Source organism: Coregonus lavaretus, assembly GCF_964263955.1.
Source record: "Coregonus lavaretus genome assembly, chromosome: 10".
Taxonomy (NCBI): domain Eukaryota; kingdom Metazoa; phylum Chordata; class Actinopteri; order Salmoniformes; family Salmonidae; genus Coregonus; species Coregonus lavaretus.
Window position 1 is genome coordinate 5,481,083 of NC_139997.1, and position 22,680 is coordinate 5,503,762.

Consider the following 22,680-nt stretch of genomic DNA (forward strand, 5'->3'; position numbering starts at 1 on the left):
ACAGTGGACCACCCACATTGCTTGAGGATTAACATTTTCTGGTGCAGTACTGTATATACTGCGCCAGCCATGGGTTCCCCTTCACCAGACAGAGGCTGATGAAATACGCCGACAAAATACGCAGTTATTTGGTGTTCTATGTGTTTATGTATGCAGATTTGGTGGACTGACTGTTCTCAATGTGTGTGATATAAATGTGGATGTGTATGGTGATGCCAAAACAAACATTTTCATCCTCGATTTTTAAAATGTGTATTTCACCTTTATTTAACCAGGTAGGCCAGTTGAGAACAAGTTCTCATTTACAAATGCGACCTGGCCAAGATAAAGCAAAGCAGTGTGATAAAAACAACAACACAGAGTTACATATGGGGTAAACAAAAACATACAGTCAATAACACAATAGAAAATATATATACAGTGTGTGCAAATGTAGTAAGTTATGGAGGTAAGGCAATAAATAGGCCATAGTGCAAAATAATTACAATTTAGTATTAACACTGGAGTGATAGATGTGCAGAAGATGATGTGCAAATAGAGATACTGGGGTGCAAATGAGCAAAAAATAAATAACAATATGGGGATGAGGTAGTTGGGTGGGCTAATTACAGATGGGTTGTATACAGGTGCAGTGATCGGACAATTATATATATATATTATATTATATATTATATATATATATATTCAATTATATATTCAATTATATTGTAGGTTTCGGCACCCAAGAGAAACAATCCCACCACTGGGGAAGAGGTGGTGTGAAATGTTCAGGAGGAGGCACAAGAACCTAATCATGAGGAGGCCGGACACCCTGGATAGGGGGAGAGCTGAGTGTGCCACACGTCCGACGATGGACACCTTCTTCACTTCTTATGAGAAGCACTTGGAGGAGAGTGGGTTGAGGGAGAAACCCAGACAAATCTATAACTGCGAGGAGTCTGGGTTTCGTAGCGACCAGAGCAGGCACAAAGTGCTGGCTCCCCGGGCCGCAAAACACGTGTACCAGCAGGCTCCTGGGACCAAGGAGCACATCACAGTGCTGGCCTGCGTCAACGCAGCTGGGGAGGACGTCCCCCCTGTTTATCATCTACCCCAAGAGTTTCCCCGGTGGACACTTCACACTGGGAGGCCCCCCCCCCAAGCCTTGTACAGTGGGGAAAAAAAGTATTTAGTCAGCCACCAATTGTGCAAGTTCTCCCACTTAAAAAGATGAGAGAGGCCTGTAATTTTCATCATAGGTACACGTCAACTATGACAGAATTAGCAAATTATGGTGGAAAATAAGTATTTGGTCAATAACAAAAGTTTCTCAATACTTTGTTATATACCCTTTGTTGGCAATGACACAGGTCAAATGTTTTCTGTAAGTCTACACAAGGTTTTCACACACTGTTGCTGGTATTTTGGCCCATTCCTCCATGCAGATCTCCTCTAGAGCAGTGATGTTTTGGGGCTGTCGCTGGGCAACATGGACTTTCAACTCCCTCCAAAGATTTTCTATGGGGTTGAGATCTGGAGACTGGCTAGGCCACTCCAGGACCTTGAAATGCTTCTTACGAAGCCACTCCTTCGTTGCCCGGGTGGTGTGTTTGGGATCATTGTCATGCTGAAAGACCCAGCCACGTTTCATCTTCAATGCCCTTGCTGATGGAAGGAGGTTTTCACTCAAAATCTCACGATACATGGCCCCATTCATTCTTTCCTTTATACGGATCAGTCGTCCTGGTCCCTTTGCAGAAAAACAGCCCCAAAGCATGATTTTTCCACCCCATGCTTCACAGTAGGTATGGTGTTATTTGGATGCAACTCAGCATTCTTTGTCCTCCAAACACGACGAGTTGAGTTTTTACCAAAGTTTACCAAAGTTTACCAAAAAGGGGCGGCAGGTAGCTTAGTGGTTAAGAGCGTTGTGCCAGTAACTGAAAGGTCGCTGGTTCTAATCCCCGAACCAACTAGGTGAAAAATCTGTCGATGTGCCCTTGAGCAAGGCACTTAACCCTAATTGCTCCTGTAAGTCGCTCTGGATAAGAGCGTCTGCTAAATGACGTAAAATGTAAAAATGTAAATGTTATATTTTGGATTCATCTGACCATATGACATTCTCCCAATCCTCTTCTGGATCATCCAAATGCATTCTAGCAAACTTCAGACGGGCCTGGACATGTACTGGCTTAAGCAGGGGGACACGTCTGGCACTGCAGGATTTGAGTCCCTGGCGGCGTAGTGTGTTACTGATGGTAGGCTTTGTTACTTTGGTCCCAGCTCTCTGCAGGTCATTCACTAGGTCCCCCCGTGTGGTTCTGGGATTTTTGCTCACCGTTCTTGTGATCATTTTGACCCCACGGGGTGAGATCTTGCGTGGAGCCCCAGATCGAGGGAGATTATCAGTGGTCTTGTATGTCTTCCATTTCCTAATAATTGCTCCCACAGTTGATTTCTTCAAACCAAGCTGCTTACCTATTGCAGATTCAGTCTTCCCAGCCTGGTGCAGGTCTACAATTTTGTTTCTGGTGTCCTTTGACAGCTCTTTGGTCTTGGCCATAGTGGAGTTTGGAGTGTGACTGTTTGAGGTTGTGGACAGGTGTCTTTTATACTGATAACAAGTTCAAACAGGTGCCATTAATACAGGTAACGAGTGGAGGACAGAGGAGCCTCTTAAAGAAGAAGTTACAGGTCTGTGAGAGCCAGAAATCTTGCTTGTTTGTAGGTGACCAAATACTTATTTTCCACCATAATTTGCAAATAAATTCATAAAAAATCCTACAATGTGATTTTCTGGAATTTTTTTCTCAATTTGTCTGTCATAGTTGACGTGTACCTATGATGAAAATTACAGGCCTCTCTCATCTTTTTAAGTGGGAGAACTTGCACAATTGGTGGCTGACTAAATACTTTTTTCCCCCACTGTATGGACGGTCAAACAGTGGCTACATTGACGGGGACCTGTTCAGGAAGTGGTTTCAGCACTTCATTAAGCATGCAGTGAAGGAGCGCCCTCTCCTTCTCCTCTTCGATGGGCACAAGAGTCACATGGACCCGGAGGTGCTCGCGGCGGCACTAAGGGAAGGGGTTATACTTCTTTGTCTTCCACCACACTGCACCCATGTCCTGCAGCCGCTGGACGTGGCATACTTTGGCCCTTTTAAAGGCTGAGTTCTCCAAGGTAGCTGGAGACCTTAGCCATTTTGACCACTCCTACATGGTAAACAAATCAGAATTTTCCAGAGTATTCCGCTACCCGTACCAGCGCTGCAAGGACATGTGGTGCAAGGGTTTAATAAGTGTGGCCTCTTCCCTTTTGACCCTTCAGCCATTGAAGGGTCCCGTTTAATGCCGTCTCGGTCCCTACCGGGTCCCACCACCGCCTCTCCAGGAACCAGCAGCACTGTGCCGTCCGTCAGCGCCTCCTCCCCAGCGACCACAGGAGGACCCTCAGCCCCTGCTCCAGTCCCAGTTCCACCCCCTGCTCCAGTCCCAGCCCTAGAAGAGCACCCCCTAATAGAGGGGGGGGGGGGGGCTGATAGCGAAGGACCTGGGGCACATCCTTACTGTCCTGAAGTATCGGCTGGACCGATACAGAAGACTCCCTGGACCAACTGCCTCCTCCATCTCCCCTGATCACACCACCACAGCAGCCTCGTCTGGTGTCCCTGGCCCCCTGCAATTCGAATACAGCCACCTCCACAGGTAAACACATGTTAAATTACAACAAAAAAAGACAGTTTGTGTTTGATAAAACTGCAATGTTTCAACTTTTTTTCTCTCTTTACATCTCTACAGTCCATAACACCTCCTCAAGGCATGTCCACCTCCTCCAAAACTACTGCAGCTTCCTCCAGAGGTATTGATGTAAAAAAAGTTGAAAAGGGTTTTCATGAAACATGCTCTGTCTAACACCCATGGCACCACTCTCAGGTACTTCATAATCTGTTTTTCTCTCTCTCTCAGTTATTTCAATTACTATTGTTGTTGTAGAAGTTCTACATTTTGCAAAACCATGTTAATCAATTAGATTTTTATTGATTTTTAAATAAAAGAAGACACCACCTGCTGTGCTCGCTGCGGGGAGCGTGATCCACCTGCAAGCTCCCTTCAGGAGTGTAGGTCTGAGGTGTAGTCCCCTGTAGCTCAGTTGGTAGAGCATGGCGCTTGCAACGCCAGGGTTGTGGGTTTGTTTCCCACGGGGGGCCAGTTTGAAAATGTATGCACTCACTAACTAACTGTAAGTCGCTCTGGATAAGAGCGTCTGCTAAATTACTAAAATGTAAAAATGTGCCATGGGTGTGCTGTGACTTCTGCCAGCACTGGTTCCACTGCAGGTGTGTGCAGTGGGATCTAGGGTTGGCGGGGGAGCTGGATTTTTATTGTGATTTTTGTGACAATATAGGGATGGAGGTCGAGATTTAATTGTTTGTTTTGTTTGTTTTCATATGAAATTATTTATGTGTAAAAAAATACGTCTAAAATATAATATATATATTTATTCAACCCATCTTGTGTATTCCTTCCTGAAATTAAAGTTGTATTTGATGTAAATTATTCATACTAATTTATATTTTAGTATTAAACTGTTATCTACTTTCTCAAAACATAAGATTAATCTATAAAACAAATTGAGACATGATTTGGTTACGACACTGAATATGTTGGCGAATAACCATTTTTTAAGAGTCCACAGGAGGGCGCACCGGGCTACGCAATAAAACATTGACAGGAAAGTTTTTTTTTTTTACCGGAAGGCTAGCCAACTAGTCAACTATCTAGTAAACACTGGTGTCTCTTTTTCGAACAAAATGTAACTGATATATCTTGTAATTGAACAAAATAGTCAGGTGGCCAATAACTGGGGATTGTATGCCGATAATATGGGATGTATTTTTTTTTGCTAACCCGCTTATCAAAAAGCTGATAATAGTAGTATTTCCAATGAAATTTCAAACATGCTAATTGCTAACCCGTTAGCTAACATTTTTTTACGACACCAATAATCACAAAACATTGATGGCTTGATCAAAAGATTACACTGTTGAAGGTAATATATTTCTTAAACGATGTTGAATGTGCCGCTATATCTCGTTCAGCCTGTAACTGAGATCCAGTGCTTATTGTGTGCCGTACATATGTCACATATGGTTGGATGCAAAGATGCCTGGGTAGAAATATGATCCTGAGTGTGTTTAGGCATCAGAACAAAACACTGGGCTGGATTAAACCAATCAAATGTGTGCCTCTCCCTCTGTGCATGGTTACTGGATGGCATCGGGCCAAGGCTCGTCAGGCAGGCAAATAATGTCTGTGAGCTGTGCTAGAAGAAGCATGGGCATTGGGCACGGACACGACACGTGCAGCCAGCCCTTAATACGCCCAGAATGAAGGCTGGCTGCCTAAGAAAGGTCAGTCACTGGACACTTGCGCTCTCCCTTTCTCTCTCTCTCTCTCTCTCTCTCTCTCTCTCTCTCTCTCTCTCTCTCTCTCTCTCTCTCTCTCTCTCTCTCTCTCTCTCTCTCTCTCTCTCTCTCTCTCTCTCTCTCTCTCTCTCTCTCTCTCTCTCTCTCTCTCTCTCTCTCTCTCTCTCTCTCTCTCTCTCTCTCTCTCTCTCTCTCTCTCTCTCTCTCTCTCTCTCTCTCTCTCTCTCTCTCTCTCTGTAGAGCTGTCTGGCAGGCTGCCAAGAGCCAGAGCAGATAGAAACCCGGCTGCGTCCCAAACAGCACCCTATTCCCTAGTTCACTACTTTTGCCCAGTTTGCTATATGGACCCTGGTCAAAAGTAGTGCACTATATAGGAAATAGGGTGCCATTTGGGACGGATTCCCCACCTTCCCCTCACCTCGCAGGCTGGGCTGTGTTAGGGCCTTACCTCCTGCTCTGCTGCGCTGCTCTGGCTGAGGGATTACATACAGTACTGTTGCCAGGAACTGTTTATTCGGAGAAGTGTTGGAAACGCAGGTCGCTCAGGGGTGGGAGGGTGCCTCGCTCGGAGTGTGTCACCAATAGGCTGTAATTTATCGGCTGTGGGGGGCAGTGGAACTCCGTCAGTCCTGACATTTAGGGGCAGGCCCTGAAGGCTCCCTCTCTTCCTCTCGCTAACATTATTTGCTGTAAGCCTGCCTTCCCAGCTAACGACAAACGTTCCCACAACTTTAGAGAACGTTCCCTTAAGAGTCTCGTTAGGTCATTACCTAATGTTTTCATATGAATGTTCCAGTGACGTGCAATGACTGTTTCCAAGAGACCACTCCCTTAATGCCAAACAGAACTTAGCCAGAATGTGGTTAACATGTTCTAGAATATTCAATATTCTGTTCTAGACAAGTTTCATGGGAACGTTGCAAGAACATTCCTGTGTAAGGGTTAGGAGAATATTCCATCAATGTCCCACCAAACATACACAGAACACAGTTGCCATGTTCTCAGAATATAATATATTAATGTTTTAGACACGTTTCATGGGAACGTTGCAAGAACATTCCTGTGTATCAGTCGTCAAGATGTCGCCTGATGGTATGCATATTTTCAAGCATAGTGGTGGCTGCATCATGTTATGGGTACGCTTGTAATTGTTAAGGACTGGGGAGTTTTTCAGGATAAAAAATAAACAGAATGGAGCTAAGCACAGACAAAATCCTAGAGGAAAAGCTGGTTCAGATAACCAGACACTGGGTGATGAATTCACCTTTCAGCAGGACAATAACCTAAAACACAAGGCCAAATCTACACTGGAGTTGCTTACCAAGAAGACAGTTAATGTTCCCGAGTGGCTGAGTTACAGTTTTGACTTAAATCTACTTGAAAATCTATGGCAAGACCTGAAAATGGTTGTCTAGCAATGATCAACAACCAATTTGACAGCGCTTGAAGAATTGTTTTAAGAATATTGGGCAAATGTTACACAATCCATGTGTGGAAAGCTCTTTGAGACTTACCCAGAAAGACTCACAGCTGTAATCGCTGCCAAAGGTGCTGCTACAATGTATTGACTCAGGGTTGTGAATACTTATGTAAATGAGATATTTCTGTATTTAATTTTCTTAACATTTGCACAAATATCTAAGAATCTTTTTTCACTTTGTCATTATGGGGTATTGTGTGTAGATCGGTGAGACAATTTGTTTATGGAATCCATTTTGAATTATAATATAATAATAATAATATGCCATTTAGCAGACGCTTTTATCCAAAGCGACTTACAGTCATGCGTGCATACATTTTTTTGTTGTTGTGTGTATTCAAGCTGTAACACAACAAAATGTGGAATAAGTCAAGGGGTATGAATACTCTCTGAAGTTATTGTATCCAGTGTTCTATATCCTGAGCTCTTTAATCCCACCCCTCTGCTACTCTCAGTCCATCCCACCTATCATGAGCTCTTTAATCCCACCCCTCTGCTACTCTCAGTCCATCCCACCTATCATGAGCTCTTTAATCCCACCCCTCTGCTACTCTCAGTCCATCCCACCTATCATGAGCTCTTTAATCCCACCCCTCTGCTACTCTCAGTCCATCCCACCTATCAGGAGCTCTTTAATCCCACCCCTCTGCTACTCTCAGTCCATCCCACCTATCATGAGCTCTTTAATCCCACCCCTCTGCTACTCTCAGTCCATCCCACCTATCATGAGCTCTTTAATCCCACCCCTCTGCTACTCTCAGTCCATCCCACCTATCATGAGCGCTTTAATCCCACCCCTCTGCTACCCTCAGTCCATCCCACCTATCATGAGCGCTTTAATCCCACCCCTCTAATACTCTCAGTCCATCCCACCTATCATGAGCTCTTTAATCCCACCCCTCTGCTACTCTCAGTCCATCCCACCTATCATGAGCTCTTTAATCCCACCCCTCTGCTACTCTCAGTCCATCCCACCTATCATGAGCTCTTTAATCCCACCCCTCTGCTACTCTCAGTCCATCCCACCTATCATGAGCTCTTTAATCCCACCCCTCTGCTACTCTCAGTCCATCCCACCTATCATGAGCTCTTTAATCCCACCCCTCTGCTACTCTCAGTCCATCCCACCTAGCTTTTGATTTCCATGTGCCATATATTTTTCAACTGTGCTGTGATGTCTTACATGAATTTTGAACTTTTCTAATTGCATAGTATCCACAGATTGTAAATTAAAGATGAATATTTTTCCTAAGAGTATGATATTGTTGATTGATTGACTATGGATTTCCAAATTGCCCAACACTGCTATTTGTAGATTTCATTTTAAAATGTTGTGATTTTTCAGCCATTCCTGAACCTGTGACCAGAAACAAGCTACATGGGGACAATACCAGAATAAATGATCGAGTGATTCTGTTTCTTCACACAAAATCTGCAGAGCTGAGATTGTTGTATGCCCCATATACAGTATATAGCGTTCTGTTGGTGGCAAGACATTTTCATAATAATTGAAATTGAAAAACTTGAAGTGTTGAATGAAACGTGGTTTTGTTGATCAGTTCATACACCATGTGCCATGGAATCGGTACATCAAAAAATATCTCCCCAGTTATTTTGTAACCTGTATGGCGTAGCTGTGAACATGTTTGTCCTCAAATGAAACTTGTATATTTTTCTATTTATGACGATCTTTTCCAGCCAATTTTGGTATTTAATACATGGCAGACAAACAAGTTCCCAACCTTGTCCCCCTTCCACTTGTCTCCTCCATTTTTGCGGTAATGCTGCAATCAGTTGATTTTGGATTGAACAAACATTCCCATATACAGTGCCCTCCGTAATTATTGGGACAGTGAAGCATTTTTTCTTATTTTGGCTCTATACTTCATAAGTTTGGATTTGAAATCAAACAACGACTATATGAGGTTAAAGTGCAGATTGTCAGCTTTAATTTGAGGGTATTTTCATCCATATTGGGTGAAGCGTTTAGAAATGACAGCACTTTTTTTGTACATATTGGGACAAATTCACTTGTCTGTGTTAAAATAGTAAAAAGTTAAGTATTTGGTCCCATATTTATAGCACGCAATGACTACATCAAGCTTGTGACTTTACACATTTGTTGTGTGCATTTGCTGTTTGTCTTGGTTGTGTTTCAGATGATTTTGTGCCAATAGAAATGAATGGTAAATAATGTATTCTGTCATTTCGGAGTCACTTTTATTTGAAGTAAGAATATAATATGTTTCTAAACACTTCTACATGAATGTGGATGCTACCATGGTTACGGATAAACCTGAATGAATCATGAAATAATTATGAGTGACAAAGTTACAGACGTACAAATATCATACCCCCCCAAAAAAATCGAACCTCCCCTGTTATTGTATTGGTGAGAGGTTAGCATGTGTGTATGATCATCATTCTTAGTAATCTAGTGGAAAACCAGTTCGGGTTTAAGTATAATTTATGTGTGAGTGAAGCTTTTAGTGAGAGGTTTAATGCTTTAATACTTAATAATTTCAGCCCTCCGAATTCTTATTCATTATATAAATAGGCATGTTTAATTTAGTCTGGCTTAGCATTCCAAATAAAGTAAAATATGTTTTGCTCATATGATTTAAAAAACGAATCATTTGGGTGGGCAGAGCCATAAGCAATCTGTGATATGACTAAATTAATCAGGGCGATTTTCCCACAAATAGAAAGGTATTTACCTTTCCATGGTAGGAAGATAAAATCTATATTATTATTATTATTATTATTTTTTTTGGGTGGATCAGCTTAATATTGCAGATAGATTGTATCTTCTATCAATGTAATTGTCTGCATCACTTCCAATCCCCCATGTTTTTTATATATATACTCCCCTTTATTACTTTTCAACCCCACCATCCTTTCCCTACTTGGAGTTAATTAGTGAACAACAATGCCCAGGCCTCTACTTCCGGTCTATACTTACTATCTACACCTTATGGACACAGTTAATTTTACAATAATTCTATTATATATATATTTTTTTGTTTTTTTTGTTTTTGCTCCTGAACTTCTTCTACTCTCAACCTCTCCGATCATTTTCATGATGTCCATCCGGTTTGCTTCTATATGCCATATCTTTCTAACTGTGCTCTTTCCCAAAAGCTCCCAACATACAACCTATATACTTATTATGGGCACAGTATGCTTACATTATTAGCTATCTTTGTTATTATTTGTTGTTATTTGTTATTAGTCCCATCCTTCAACTCTATTCAATACCTCCCATCTATCTCTTAACACCATCCATATAGGATTTCTATTTACCATATATATTTAAACCGTACTGTGATGTTTTACAAAAGTTCTGAACCTTTCTATTCTCATTGCTTCTACAGATTGTGAATTAAAAATAAACAGTTTTGCTAAAAGTATTATTATATTATTGATCGATTGACTATGACTTTTCAGATCACACAGTAATGCTATCTGCAAGGTTAGCTCCAGGTAAATATTGCAATCCTTTAGCCATTCCTGGACCTGTGACCAAAAACAAGCTACAAATGGACAGAACCAAAACAAATGATCTAATGATTCTGTCTCTTCACAGCAAAATCTGCAGAGCTGGGAAGATTGTATCCCCCATATAAATAACATTCTATTGGTAGCAAGAATTGTATATAATAATTTAAATTGAAAGATTCTAATTTTTGAATCCGGTGTCGTTTTGCGTGTCAGTTCATAAACACTATGCCATGGGATCGGTACGTCAAAAATCTCTTCCCAACTATTTTGCAATCTATATGGGACGGCTGACGATCCTTTGGTCCTTAAGTGAAACTGATATACTTTTTTATTTGATTTTATCTATTTTAGCTAACTTTCTATTAAAATGTATTGTATTGAGATCATTTATTTATTTCGGGATATGTATACCAAGTATGTTCAATTCACCATCAGACCATTTTATTGGTAAACTACACGGTAATGTAAAACTTGTATCTTTTAGCAATCCAATACGTAATGGAAGCAAGTTCCTGCAGCAATGTTCCAACATCTAGTGGAAAGCCTTCCCAGAAGAGTAGAGGCTGTTATAGCAGCAAAGGGGGGACCAACTCCATATTAATGCCCATGATTTTGGAATGAGATGTTTGACGAGGAGGTGTCCACAAACTTTTGGTCATGTAGTTGATCTACCCTAATTACCTCGTACCCCAGCACATCAACTCGGTACTGGTACCTCGTGTACAAAGCCTATTCCCCCTCAGGAGACTGAAAATATTTGGCATGGGTCCTCAGATCCTCAAAGAGTTATACAGCTGCACCATCGAGAGCATCCTGACTGGTTGCATCACTGCCTGGTATGGCAACTGCTCGGCCTCCGACCGCAAGGCACTACAGAGGGTGGTGCGTACGGCCCAGTACATCACTGGGGCCAAGCTTCCTGCCATCCAGGACCTCTATACCAGGCGGTGTCAAAAATTGTAAAAGACTCCAGCCACCCTTGTCATAGACTGTTCTCTCTGCTACCGCACGGCAAGCGGTACCGGAGCGCCAAGTCTTGGTCCAAAAGGCTTCTCAACAGCTTCTACCCCCAAGCCATAAGACTCCTGAACAGCTAATCATGGCTACCCGGACTATTTGCATTGACCCCCCCACCCCACCCCACCCCACCCCCTCTTTTACGCTGCTGCTACTCTCTGTTTGTAATCTATGCAAAGTCACTTTAACTCTAACCACATGTACATATTACCTCAATTACCTCGACTAACCGGTGCCCCCACACATTGTCTCTGTACCGGTACCCCCTGTATATAGCCTCCCTACTGTTATTTTATTTTACTGCTGCTCTTTAGTTATTTGTCATTTAATATTTTTTACTTAACACTTATTTTTCTTAAAACTGCATTGTTGGTTAAGGGCTTGTAAGTAAGCATTTCACTGTAAGGTCCACACCAGTTGTATTCGGCGCATGTGGCAAATACAATTTGATTTGATTTGATTATCATTACTCATTGTGATTTAAAAAGTGTTTCACTTTAATATTATTTCTCTATTTTCTCTCTCTCTGCATTGTGGGTAAGGGCCCATAAGTAAGCATTTCACTGTTGGTCTACACCTGTTGTTTACGAAGCATGTGACGAATACAATTTTGTTTGAGTTTATTTGACTCTGCTGCACTTGCACTGTATGTCCCTCACCGGTTCACTGCATGTTCCTCACCAGTTTTTGAAACCTCTTCAGGGGACATACTGTTCCTGTTCTGTGTTCAGTCCAGGCACGAGTCTTTCTAAAGATTCTTCCTGGCACCACAATCAAAAGAGGCCAGCTTGGGGAAACATGGTGGAAGCTAGATCTTCCTATGTGCTTTGCACACTCAAACAGTAGTCTTTCTTAGACTTGACATCAAACTGCATACTTTTCCCTATTCAGCTGTGTAGAGAATGAGAAATGTGTAGAATTATGTGTTAACAGAGAATAGGTGGGTGGCTGCAGCGTTTCCCATAGTTGGGAGTGGGGACCAGGGCTGGGGTCTGTTGGAATTGAAAGCAGTCAATTCAGGAAGTGATTTTAATTTAAGATTATTATTATTTTTTAAATAAAGAAAACTTTGAAATAAATAGCTTCTTCTCCTATTGAGAAGTAATTGAAAATCTATTTTTTTTTTCAAGTTTGAATTTTTATTTCAGTTGACTTCCTTGAATTGACTGCCTTACATTTCAATTGACCCCAGCCCTGGTGGGGACCATCATGTGCTGTGTGCCACCCTGAGTAAAATAGGGCAAAGTAGGTATGTTCATGATATTGTGTTTCTGCCAGCAGAGGGAGCTATAGTCAATATAATGCTCTCCACAGCTCGCTGTGGTAATGTAACGCCCACTGTTGTTGCAAACTGTCCACCATTTTCCTGTTACTGGTTTCTATATAAAGGTTTTCTTTTCCAGCTCTGAAAAAGTTCCCGGTCTCTCAACTTCTAATGATTTGCTCTGGTAAAAGATGAAACTATGCCCTTCTTTTTTGTGCAAGCTCACAGACATACACAATCATGAGAAGTTGTTTTAATGTTGTGCATACTTGATATGGTTGGAAAAAAATTATAGTAAAGCTCACAGTTTACAGAGTATAAATCAAACCAACTAGTGTGGTGTTATAGCAAGTTAAAGTAAGTAAAATAGAAGTTAAAGTAAATAAAATAGAAGTTAAAGTTAAAGAAAATAAATGTGCTGTAGGACAGTTTCTGGGTTCACATACTTAAATTAGCAGCTAATGTATGTATATAAGTATAATTCATATAAGAAGCTTATACATTCAATATGCATACACTACCGGTCAAAAGTCTTAGAACGCCTACTCATTCAAGAGAATGCCAAGAGTGTGCAAAGCTGTCATCAAGGCAAAGGATGGCTAGTTGAAGAATCTCAAATGTTATACATGTTTTGATTTGTTTAACACTTTTTTTGGTTACTACATGATTCCATATGTGTTATTTCATAGTTTTACAATGTAGAAAATAGTACAAAATAAAATAAAGAAAAACCCTTGAATGAGTAGGTGTTCTAAAACTTTTCATCGGTAGTGTATGTGCCATCAAATGTTTGCTCCACACAATAAAGCACAAATGAACACAAAGGCCTCAAATCCATATTATTTGAAATATCATCTCATTCTAGAATCAACTATCGACCCAAAGCATACGTCCAGACAGCGTATTAACCAATGATATTGTCATCTATCAATCAATGAAATACAACAGTTCATTTTCACCTTCCACACATTTACCTCAGGTTCTTCTCAATGCCATCCTTCACATCCTTCAGAGTCAAAGATGTGCTGCCAAACTGACAGTCCATTTCAAGTCATCGTTCACAGTGCTCCATTTAGTCAACAGTCTTTGTGTGTGAAAGAGTTCAGGGTATTTCATCTGACAATCGGTTGTTTTACTGACTTTGCATTTGAATCTATCTTCAATCTGGCATCCTTTTTCTTTTCCAAAAACAGGATATAACCCACTGTGAGTGTTAGTGTTTCCCCTAGGATTTCTTTCAGCAGCGGTGACAAAGGTAGCGGGTATTTAAAGACTGAATGCATCAAATGCTACAAATATATGTTGTAACTTGTCACTCTATATTTTTTTTGGAATTGGAGGGGCACCGCTGCTAAATCAATATATGGAGAAACACTGTGTTATATACAATATGTTGCTGACTAGATAGATAGTTATTAAATAAGCAAGACTATCAGATCCAGATGCATTTACTGTAGGAGAAGGGTTACCTAACAATTCTGACAAACTAACCTTGATGCCATCCACATTTTGGATGGTCGTTGGTTTAACAAGTCCATTTCATCCCCCCCCCCCCCCCCCCCCGTTGCTTTGTAGGTTACTTAGTCTGCCTCTGCCACATCGTCACCAGGAAAGGTGGGCATCTAATATGAACACCGTTTTCCAAGGTGCTCTCCCGTGGGACCACCTGCACACAGAACGTTGGAAATCTCTTTGTCACGGTGAACTGGTCTGTGACGTCGAAGCGGAGGCCACAGAGTTTGGAGAGTGGCGTGGGGCCGTTGAGAGGAGTCAGTACGTTGTTATGGTGGGGGAGAGTAGCTCTCAGTCCGAGGGTTTCCCCGTTAACCAGTGACACATCCACAGGTAGCATGATGTAGACATGAAGCAGGAGCTCGCCGGGGCTACACTTAGTTTTCATAGACCAGCAGTATTCTCCATGCTCACCTGTGGAGAAAAAGGGGATAGTCTTAGTATGATACATGGTATATGATATATGACACTCCCACCAACTGAGCTACACTCAGCACCACAGCTCGTCTTTTCTGCATATCCTTTTTATCAGTGCAACAAAAAAAAATGTTTTCTAGAAATGAATGCCTTTTATTCTCAGCAATTCCCTTAGACTGTGATATATCATGCTATATGGTGCTTTTACAGTATATCATATTATCAGGGGTGGATACCAATATTGATAATTCGATATGATATTGATATCATTTGATATAGTTTGATATCGAAATGAGCAAGGCATACCGATATGATATCAATATCTAATTGAAAAATGCAACTGATATCGATATAGATTTTCCATATCGGTGCCCATCACAAAATATATATATATAATGGTGTTCTCACCTGCTGTAGAGTCTTTGAAGCGTACAGTCGGTATATCTTGGGTCTCCAGCATAGCTCTGTAAGTCAGTACAGTGCAACCCAGCACACACTCAGACGGTGGGTCCAGATCTTTGGATATCTCTGTCAGTAATCTGTCCTTGTCTGTACATTCCATCCCACCATCCAGTGCCCCCACGGCCATGAGCATGGTGGACAGAACCCCACAGAAAACCTGAACAGACCAGTAGTTAGCCATTCTGACCCAAACCAGCCAAAAGTCAAGTCAGGAACAAATTGAGCTGCTGCCTCTTGCTGCTGCTGTGCTGTGCTGTGTCGTAGTAGCTCTGAACATGTATCCAAAATCCAATAAGCATTTTCATTGCTCATCACTCCCCCCCCAAAAAATGTAATGTTTTAAATAGCAGTTGGGTCATTCCCACCAATTTGGTGCCTTTTGAGAAGTGCAACTTGGTAAAAAAGTTTCATTTCACCTAATTTTAAAGGGGCAGTGCAGTTAAAAACAATTATTTCCACAATATGAGGTTGAAATAACACTCTGAATTGTGAAAATGATGATAACGCCCTTTTTGTGTAAAAGCTGTTTGAAAAAAATACCTGGAATTTCAGCCTGTTCAGGTGGAATGGAACTTTTGGCCCACATTATGATGTCACAATGTGATCTGATTATAATAGACCAATGACTGTTCATTTGGGTAAGGTGGTGGACTCTAGACCACCCTATCAGCCAATCAGGGCTGTGTATGTAAATAACTTCAAATTTGTTTTCTAACTCCCACCCGATCAGACTGAGCATTTCGAGGGCCGAAGGATGCTCAGGGAAATTAATAATAAAAAGTGTAATAAACACACAGTGATTTATTAGACAGACAGTGATGATTTAAAAATACAATTCCAAAGACTGCATGGGGGCTTTAACATTCTGTCATAAAGAATACATTTTCCCATCTCAAAAAATACTATACCTATTAAGCTCCAAATAAAGAAACAGGGTTGACCACAAGGTTATTATAGTTTTGTGTTTTCATATTAGTTTTTATTTCTATTCGTTTTTTCGATTTTTATTTGAAACTATAAACTTATTTAGTTTCAGTTAATTTTCAGACCTGAATGCTAGTTTTTATTTCATTTTAAATTTAACCAATAAGGCCCAAGGGGTGTGGTATATGGCCAATAGACCACGGCTAAGGGCTGTATCAGCCGTGGTATATTGGCCATGTACCACAAACCCCCTACGTGCCTTATTTCTATTATAAACTGGTTACCAAAGTAATTAGAGCAGTAAAAAGAAATGCTTTGTCATACCCATGGTATACGGTCTGATATAACACGGCAGTCAGCCAATCAGCATTCAGGGCTCGAACCACCCAGTTTATAATATGTTTTTATATTATTTAGTTATAGTTTCAGTTTTAATGTTAGGGACAGAAGCATGTGAGGATAGAAGCCATTTGTGTTGTATAGTTTTTGTTTTTGTTTTTGGGGATGTCACTTATTGCAACTGGGGAACAGTAATACAACTGGGGGACAGTAATACAACTAGGGGACAGTAATACAACTGGGGGACAGTAATACAACTGGGGGACAGTAATACAACTAGGGGACAGTAATACAACTGGGGGACAGTAATACAACTAGGGGACAGTAATACAACTAGGGGACAGTAATACAACTGGGGGATATTAATACAACTAGGGGACAGTAATACAACATGGGAACAGTAATACAACTGGGGGACAGTAATACAACTGGGGGACAGTAATACAACTAGGGGACAGTAATACAACTAGGGGACAGTAATACAACTGGGGGACAGTAATACAACTGGGGGACAGTAATACAACTAGGGGACAGTAATACAACTAGGGGACAGTAATACAACTAGGGGACAGTAATACAACTAGGGGAGAGTAATACAACTTGGGAACAGTAATACAACTAGGGGACAGTAATACAACTAGGGGACAGTAATACAACTAGGGGACAGTAATACAACTAGGGGACAGTAATACAACTTGGGGACAGTAATACAACTAGGGGACAGTAATACAACTAGGGGACAGTAATACAACTGGGGGACAGTAATACAACTAGGGGACAGTAATACAACTAGGGGACAGTAATACAACTGGGGGACAGTAATACAACTAGGGGACAGTAATACAACTGGGGGACAGTAATACAACTAGGGGACAGTAATACAACTAGGGGACAGTAATACAACTTGGGGACAGTAATACAACTAGGGGACAGTAATACAACTAGGGGACAGTAATACAACTTGGGGACAGTAATACAACTAGGGGACAGTAATACAACTGGAAGACAGTAATACAACTGGGGGACAGTAATACAACTGGGGGACAGTAATACAACTAGGGGACAGTAATACAACTAGGGGACAGTAATACAACTAGGGGACAGTAATACAACTAGGGGACAGTAATACAACTTGGGAACAGTAATACAACTAGGGGACAGTAATACAACTAGGGGACAGTAATACAACTAGGGGACAGTAATACAACTGGGGGACAGTAATACAACTAGGGGACAGTAATACAACTTCGGAACAGTAATACAACTGGAAGACAGTAATACAACTGGGGGACAGTAATACAACTGGGGGACAGTAATACAACTGGGGGACAGTAATACAACTAGGGGACAGTAATACAACTAGGGACAGTAATACAACTAGGGGACAGTAATACAACTTCGGAACAGTAATACAACTGGAAGACAGTAATACAACTGGGGGACAGTAATACAACTGGGGGACAGTAATACAACTGGGGGACAGTAATACAACTAGGGGACAGTAATACAACTAGGGGACAGTAATACAACTTGGGGACAGTAATACAACTAGGGGACAGTAATACAACTAGGGGACAGTAATACAACTAGGGGACAGTAATACAACTAGGGGACAGTAATACAACTAGGGGACAGTAATACAACTTGGGGACAGTAATACAACTAGGGGACAGTAATACAACTAGGGGACAGTAATACAACTTGGGAACAGTAATACAACTAGGGGACAGTAATACAACTAGGGGACAGTAATACAACTAGGGGACGGTAATACAACTAGGGGACAGTAATACAACTTCGGAACAGTAATACAACTGGGGGACAGTAATACAACTGGGGGACAATAATACAACTAGGGGACAGTAATACAACTAGGGGACAGTAATACAACTAGGGGACAGTAATACAACTAGGGGACAGTAATACAACTGGGGGATAGTAATACAACTAGGGGACAGTAATACAACTAGGGGACAGTAATACAACTGGGGGGCAGTAATACAACTGGGGACAGTAATACAACTAGGGGACAGTAATACAACTAGGGGACAGTAATACAACTGGGGGACAGTAATACAACTAGGGGACAGTAATACAACTAGGGGACAGTAATACAACTAGGGGACAGTAATACAACTAGGGGACAGTAATACAACTGGGGGACAGTTATACAACTAGGGGACAGTAATACAACTAGGGGACAGTAATACAACTAGGGGACAGTAATGCATAAGGTGATGGTTCAGGTGTTTACACCGATCCAATGCTTTTTAACTTTATGTAAGAAAAATCAAGTTAGCAACCTAGACGATTTTCCCCCTGTTAGCTTGTGATAGCTAGTGATAGTGATGCACAAACTATGCCTATTTTAAACATTGCCTTCTCCTGGCAGCATTTTCACACCTGATTCAGTAGCTTGAAAACCCCATTCGGTATTTTGCCTAACATTTAGAAACAATTAACGTAATTCATGATGGTTTTTATTTTATTTTAGTTCGTTTTGGGGTCACAGATAATAGTTTCGGTATAGTAAAACTTGTTCTAATGGGTTTGTTAATTATTTCATTTCAGTTTACTAAATAGTTTTTTCATGATTTGTTTTTGTTTTTGTTTCAGTTTTCGTTTACTATATTAACTTTGGTTGATCGTAACAGGGTTGACAATTTCATCTTAAATCAGCCCTAAATCCCCTTGTGACAGTGGGAATGGAAGCTTGTAGTGTGCAACAGGGAGTGGCAATTAAATGCAAGCTTCACAAAACTATTTAAATTGTTAAAACTGTGCAGCTCGCGGCTGAGTTTCCCTTTGTAATCCGTGATAGTTAGCAAGCCCTGACACATCCGACAAGCATCAGAGCCGGTGTAGTAAGATTCGATTTTAGTCCTGTGTTGATATTTTGCCTGTTCGATGGTTTGTCAAAGTGCGTAGTGGGATTTCTAATGAGCGTCAGGATTAGTGTCCCGCCCCATGAATGCGGCAGAGTGAAAGATGTCAAAAGAGATAACAAGCTTCCAAGCATTTGGAAAACCGTCACACCCCCAGTAAACAGAAACAAAGACATTGTATAACACACTGTAGTGTACATGACCTTTGATCCATTGGACCCACTAAATATAAACAACTGGGTTGTTCCAACAAAGTCGGATGCTTTTTGAGAAGTGTAACTTAAAAACAAACAAAAAACTTGATTTCACCTCATTTTAACATTGTGTCATAACACATGTTCAACTTAATAAAAAAACATGTTTTCCCATCTAAAAATAATAAAATAAAAAACTATGGTAAATACCTATTAAGTGCAGAGTAAATTAACAGGGTTGACCGTAACAGGGTTGACCGTAACAGGGTTGACGATTTCTTCTTAAATCAGCCCTAAATCCCCTTGTGACAGGAAGCTTGTAGTGTGAAATAGGGAGTGGCAATTGAATGCAAAAAAAATGTCAATTGTTAAAACATTTCTAGCCTGTCTATCTATGGGTAACAGGGATGACGTGTTTTGCTCGACTCGCTCCGTTTTCCACCACAAAACACCAGAAAATGGCCAGAAAGAGAAGAACCAGCTCACCTGCTTTTACACTATGATTTGACTAATAGATGTTCAATGTTTCTTTTAAAGAAAAATATTTAAAAAGTAATAGTTTCACCATATTAAAACGAGAGTTCAGTTCACGGACCAAGGTTGTACCGTTTGACCTTGAATGAGGAAGAGATGTAAATGAATCACTAATGACATGAAATAAATAATAATCTTCATAAATTATTTTGTCAAAGCAACAGAATAACTAAGGCTTTACAATGATGGTGACAACCTGGAACCTTCCTAGAAATCACAGAGGGTGCACGGAGGGACATGTCATATTATATTACAAATCTGATTTATTGAACTCTTCATGTGGTCCATATTAAAGGGCACTTCATTTGATGTCGGTGCACAATTTCTACTTAAAATATCAAAGGGGACGCAAAAGGTCACCCATTTCGTGGAAAGACCCGGTTAACACTTCTACTGAATAAGAAGTGCGCAACAGGCTGTCGATGCCGTTTTACAGATGGTGCCGCACTTCTGGAGCAGTGACCCAGAAACCTTGTTTCCCTCTTGGCGTCTGTTCATTAGTGGAGATGTTAGTGGAGACATTTAGGTTCCTGTCAAACTGATCCCACAGCCGGGGGCTATGAATCATTACCTCTATTAAAAGTTCACTGTATAAACAGTTATTAAACTTGTATTAGAAAGGTTACACTTCAAATGCCGTGCTAAAATGTCAGTGAACAAAGATACATTTTGACAGCATTTATAAATAGTATGAATTCTCAAATACATTTCACATCATTCTAATGAGAAAAATACTGATATTTCACTGTTTAATCTAGGAAATAATGAAATTGAATCCAGAATTATTGTAGTAGCATTTATTAAAGAAATGTGATCAATGGCAATAACACATTTCACCCAATGTTTTACTGAAACTTGTTAGTGAAGCTGTGACATAACCTAAGGTACGTTCAATATCGTGGTGATAAATATAATGATGAAAATACATTGTGAAAAGGTGGCAATGTGAGGTACATGTCAAAGGAATAAATGTATTTAGTGTATCTCAAAGAAAATATAAAAAGAGTATATATTTATCCAACTTGCATAATATAAATGCCAAAACCAGAAAAGGCAGTGAAGTTTTCACTACATGGACCGATTAGGACTGAGAGACAACAATATTGTCGAAGGAGCACATGAAGCGTTGGTGGATAACAATTAAAGTAGCAAACATAGCAGACTCAAATACTTTAGATGTTTATTTTTTTTGTTGCGCCTGCAACCGAACAAAATGTCTTAACTGAAAATGACAAGCTTTGTTTAGTGAAAACAGCAGCACGATTGTTTATCTCAATGCCCAAAGCTCCTCCTGGTCCAAACATTAACTATGGAGCTTTCCAAGAGGGCAGTGCCCAATGGAGAGTAGTGAAAAATCACAGCAAATATAAGAAGACATTTGTTTGGGAAGATCAGTATCTTTACTATGGTATTATTATTTTTTAATGTTATACTTTTGTAGAGAACTGGTTCCATGCATGTTAGAGTCCGGGGAGACGCCTGTTTAGGTGAGAGCTCTGCGATTATTGCCTAGCGCTGGTCGGCTATCCCACCCTGAGAGGGTTTTTGGCAACGGAAGCCTGCACAGTGTTCACATTTTTGTGGGGAACATGCAGTAGCCTTGCCTTAATCCCTTGCCAGTCTAGTGCTTCAGGGTTGTGAAATATCGTTGTCAAAAAAAGCGTCAAAGCACATATGTAATTAAATCAAGATTGCCAACATTCATTCAACCAGGAATGTTTTTCATAACGGAGTGGCTGCGGATCGGATTTTTCTCAGAACTTTTTTTTGGGACCGGCTAAAGGTCCTGAAGCTTCTGCACATGTGCAGGATTCTCTAGGTATATTTCTTATGTAGCTGCTGCTTACAGTAATCCCCCTTCTGGGTAAAGAGAGACAAGAGCAGGGTTTCATATGGGAGCTAGCTAGAGATTCTATGAAGCCACAATGATTCATTTTAGTCATTTAGAAGACACTCTTATCAAGAGCGACTTACATTTAGTGAATGCATACATGTTTTTTTTGTGGGTTTTTTTCATACTGGCCCCCCGTGGGAAACGAACCCACATCCCTGCCGGCCAAACCCTCCCCTACCTTGGACGACACTGGACCAATTGTGCACCACCCATGGGTCTCCCGGTCGCGGCCGGCTGCGACAGAGCCTGGACTCAAACCAGGATCTCTAGTGGCACAGCTAGCACTGCGATGCAGTGCCTTAGACCACTGTGCCACTCAGGAGGCATTTTCTTTATGCTCCTCAAGATTAACATATTTCAATATTCAAATGTTTCAGAAAATTGTCTTAACTAGAAAATAGCCATAATCTATTTAGGAATGTAGGCTATGTGCCAAAACAAAGCCGCAAGCCAAAACCTCCACATTTAGGGTCGCAAAGTTCCTGTAATTTTCCCAAGATTCCGAGATTTTCCAGAATTCCTGGTTGGAGGATTCTGAATTTCCTCCTTATTCCCTCTTGATTCTGGGAATCTTCCAAATGGGAATTCTGGATAACCTGGGAATTTGGGGATAATTACTGGAATGTTTCAACCATGTCCAACTGCTTTCATGAGCAGAAGAGATATGGAGACTAGACCAGACTCCCTGGGATGGGGTGGGGGGGCTCCCTGGGATGGGGTAGGGGGGTTCCCTGGGATGGGGTGGGGGGGCTCCCTGGGATGGGTTAGGGGGGCTCCCTGGGATGGGGTGGGGGGGCTCCCTGGGATGGGGTAGGGGGGCTCCCTGGGATGGGGTAGGGGGGTCGATGA

The 22,680-nt window shown here is 41.1% G+C and overlaps 1 protein-coding gene across 1 annotated transcript; it reads right to left on the bottom strand.

The window, feature by feature from the left end:
* Positions 1-12,908: 12,908 nt before the first annotated feature.
* On the bottom strand, positions 12,909-15,449 carry LOC311135628 (uncharacterized protein). Its single transcript, XM_084169657.1, has 2 exons — positions 15,008-15,449; positions 12,909-14,596 (listed from the first exon to the last, which is right to left on the bottom strand). Exons 1-2 carry the CDS (start codon positions 15,240-15,242, stop codon positions 14,247-14,249), a joined length of 585 nt encoding a protein of 194 aa, XP_084025783.1. The 5' UTR covers positions 15,243-15,449; the 3' UTR covers positions 12,909-14,246.
* Between the last annotated feature and the right edge of the window lie 7,231 nt (positions 15,450-22,680).

Excerpts from the sequence above, each read along its gene's own strand:
- LOC311135628 (XM_084169657.1), bottom strand. The coding sequence starts at position 15,242 with ATGGCTAACTACTGGTCTGTTCAGGTTTTCTGTGGGGTTCTGTCCACC. Across the intron at positions 14,597-15,007 it reads CTTCAAAGACTCTACAGCAG|GTGAGCATGGAGAATACTGC; the intron begins GTGAGAACACCA and ends TTTTCTCCACAG.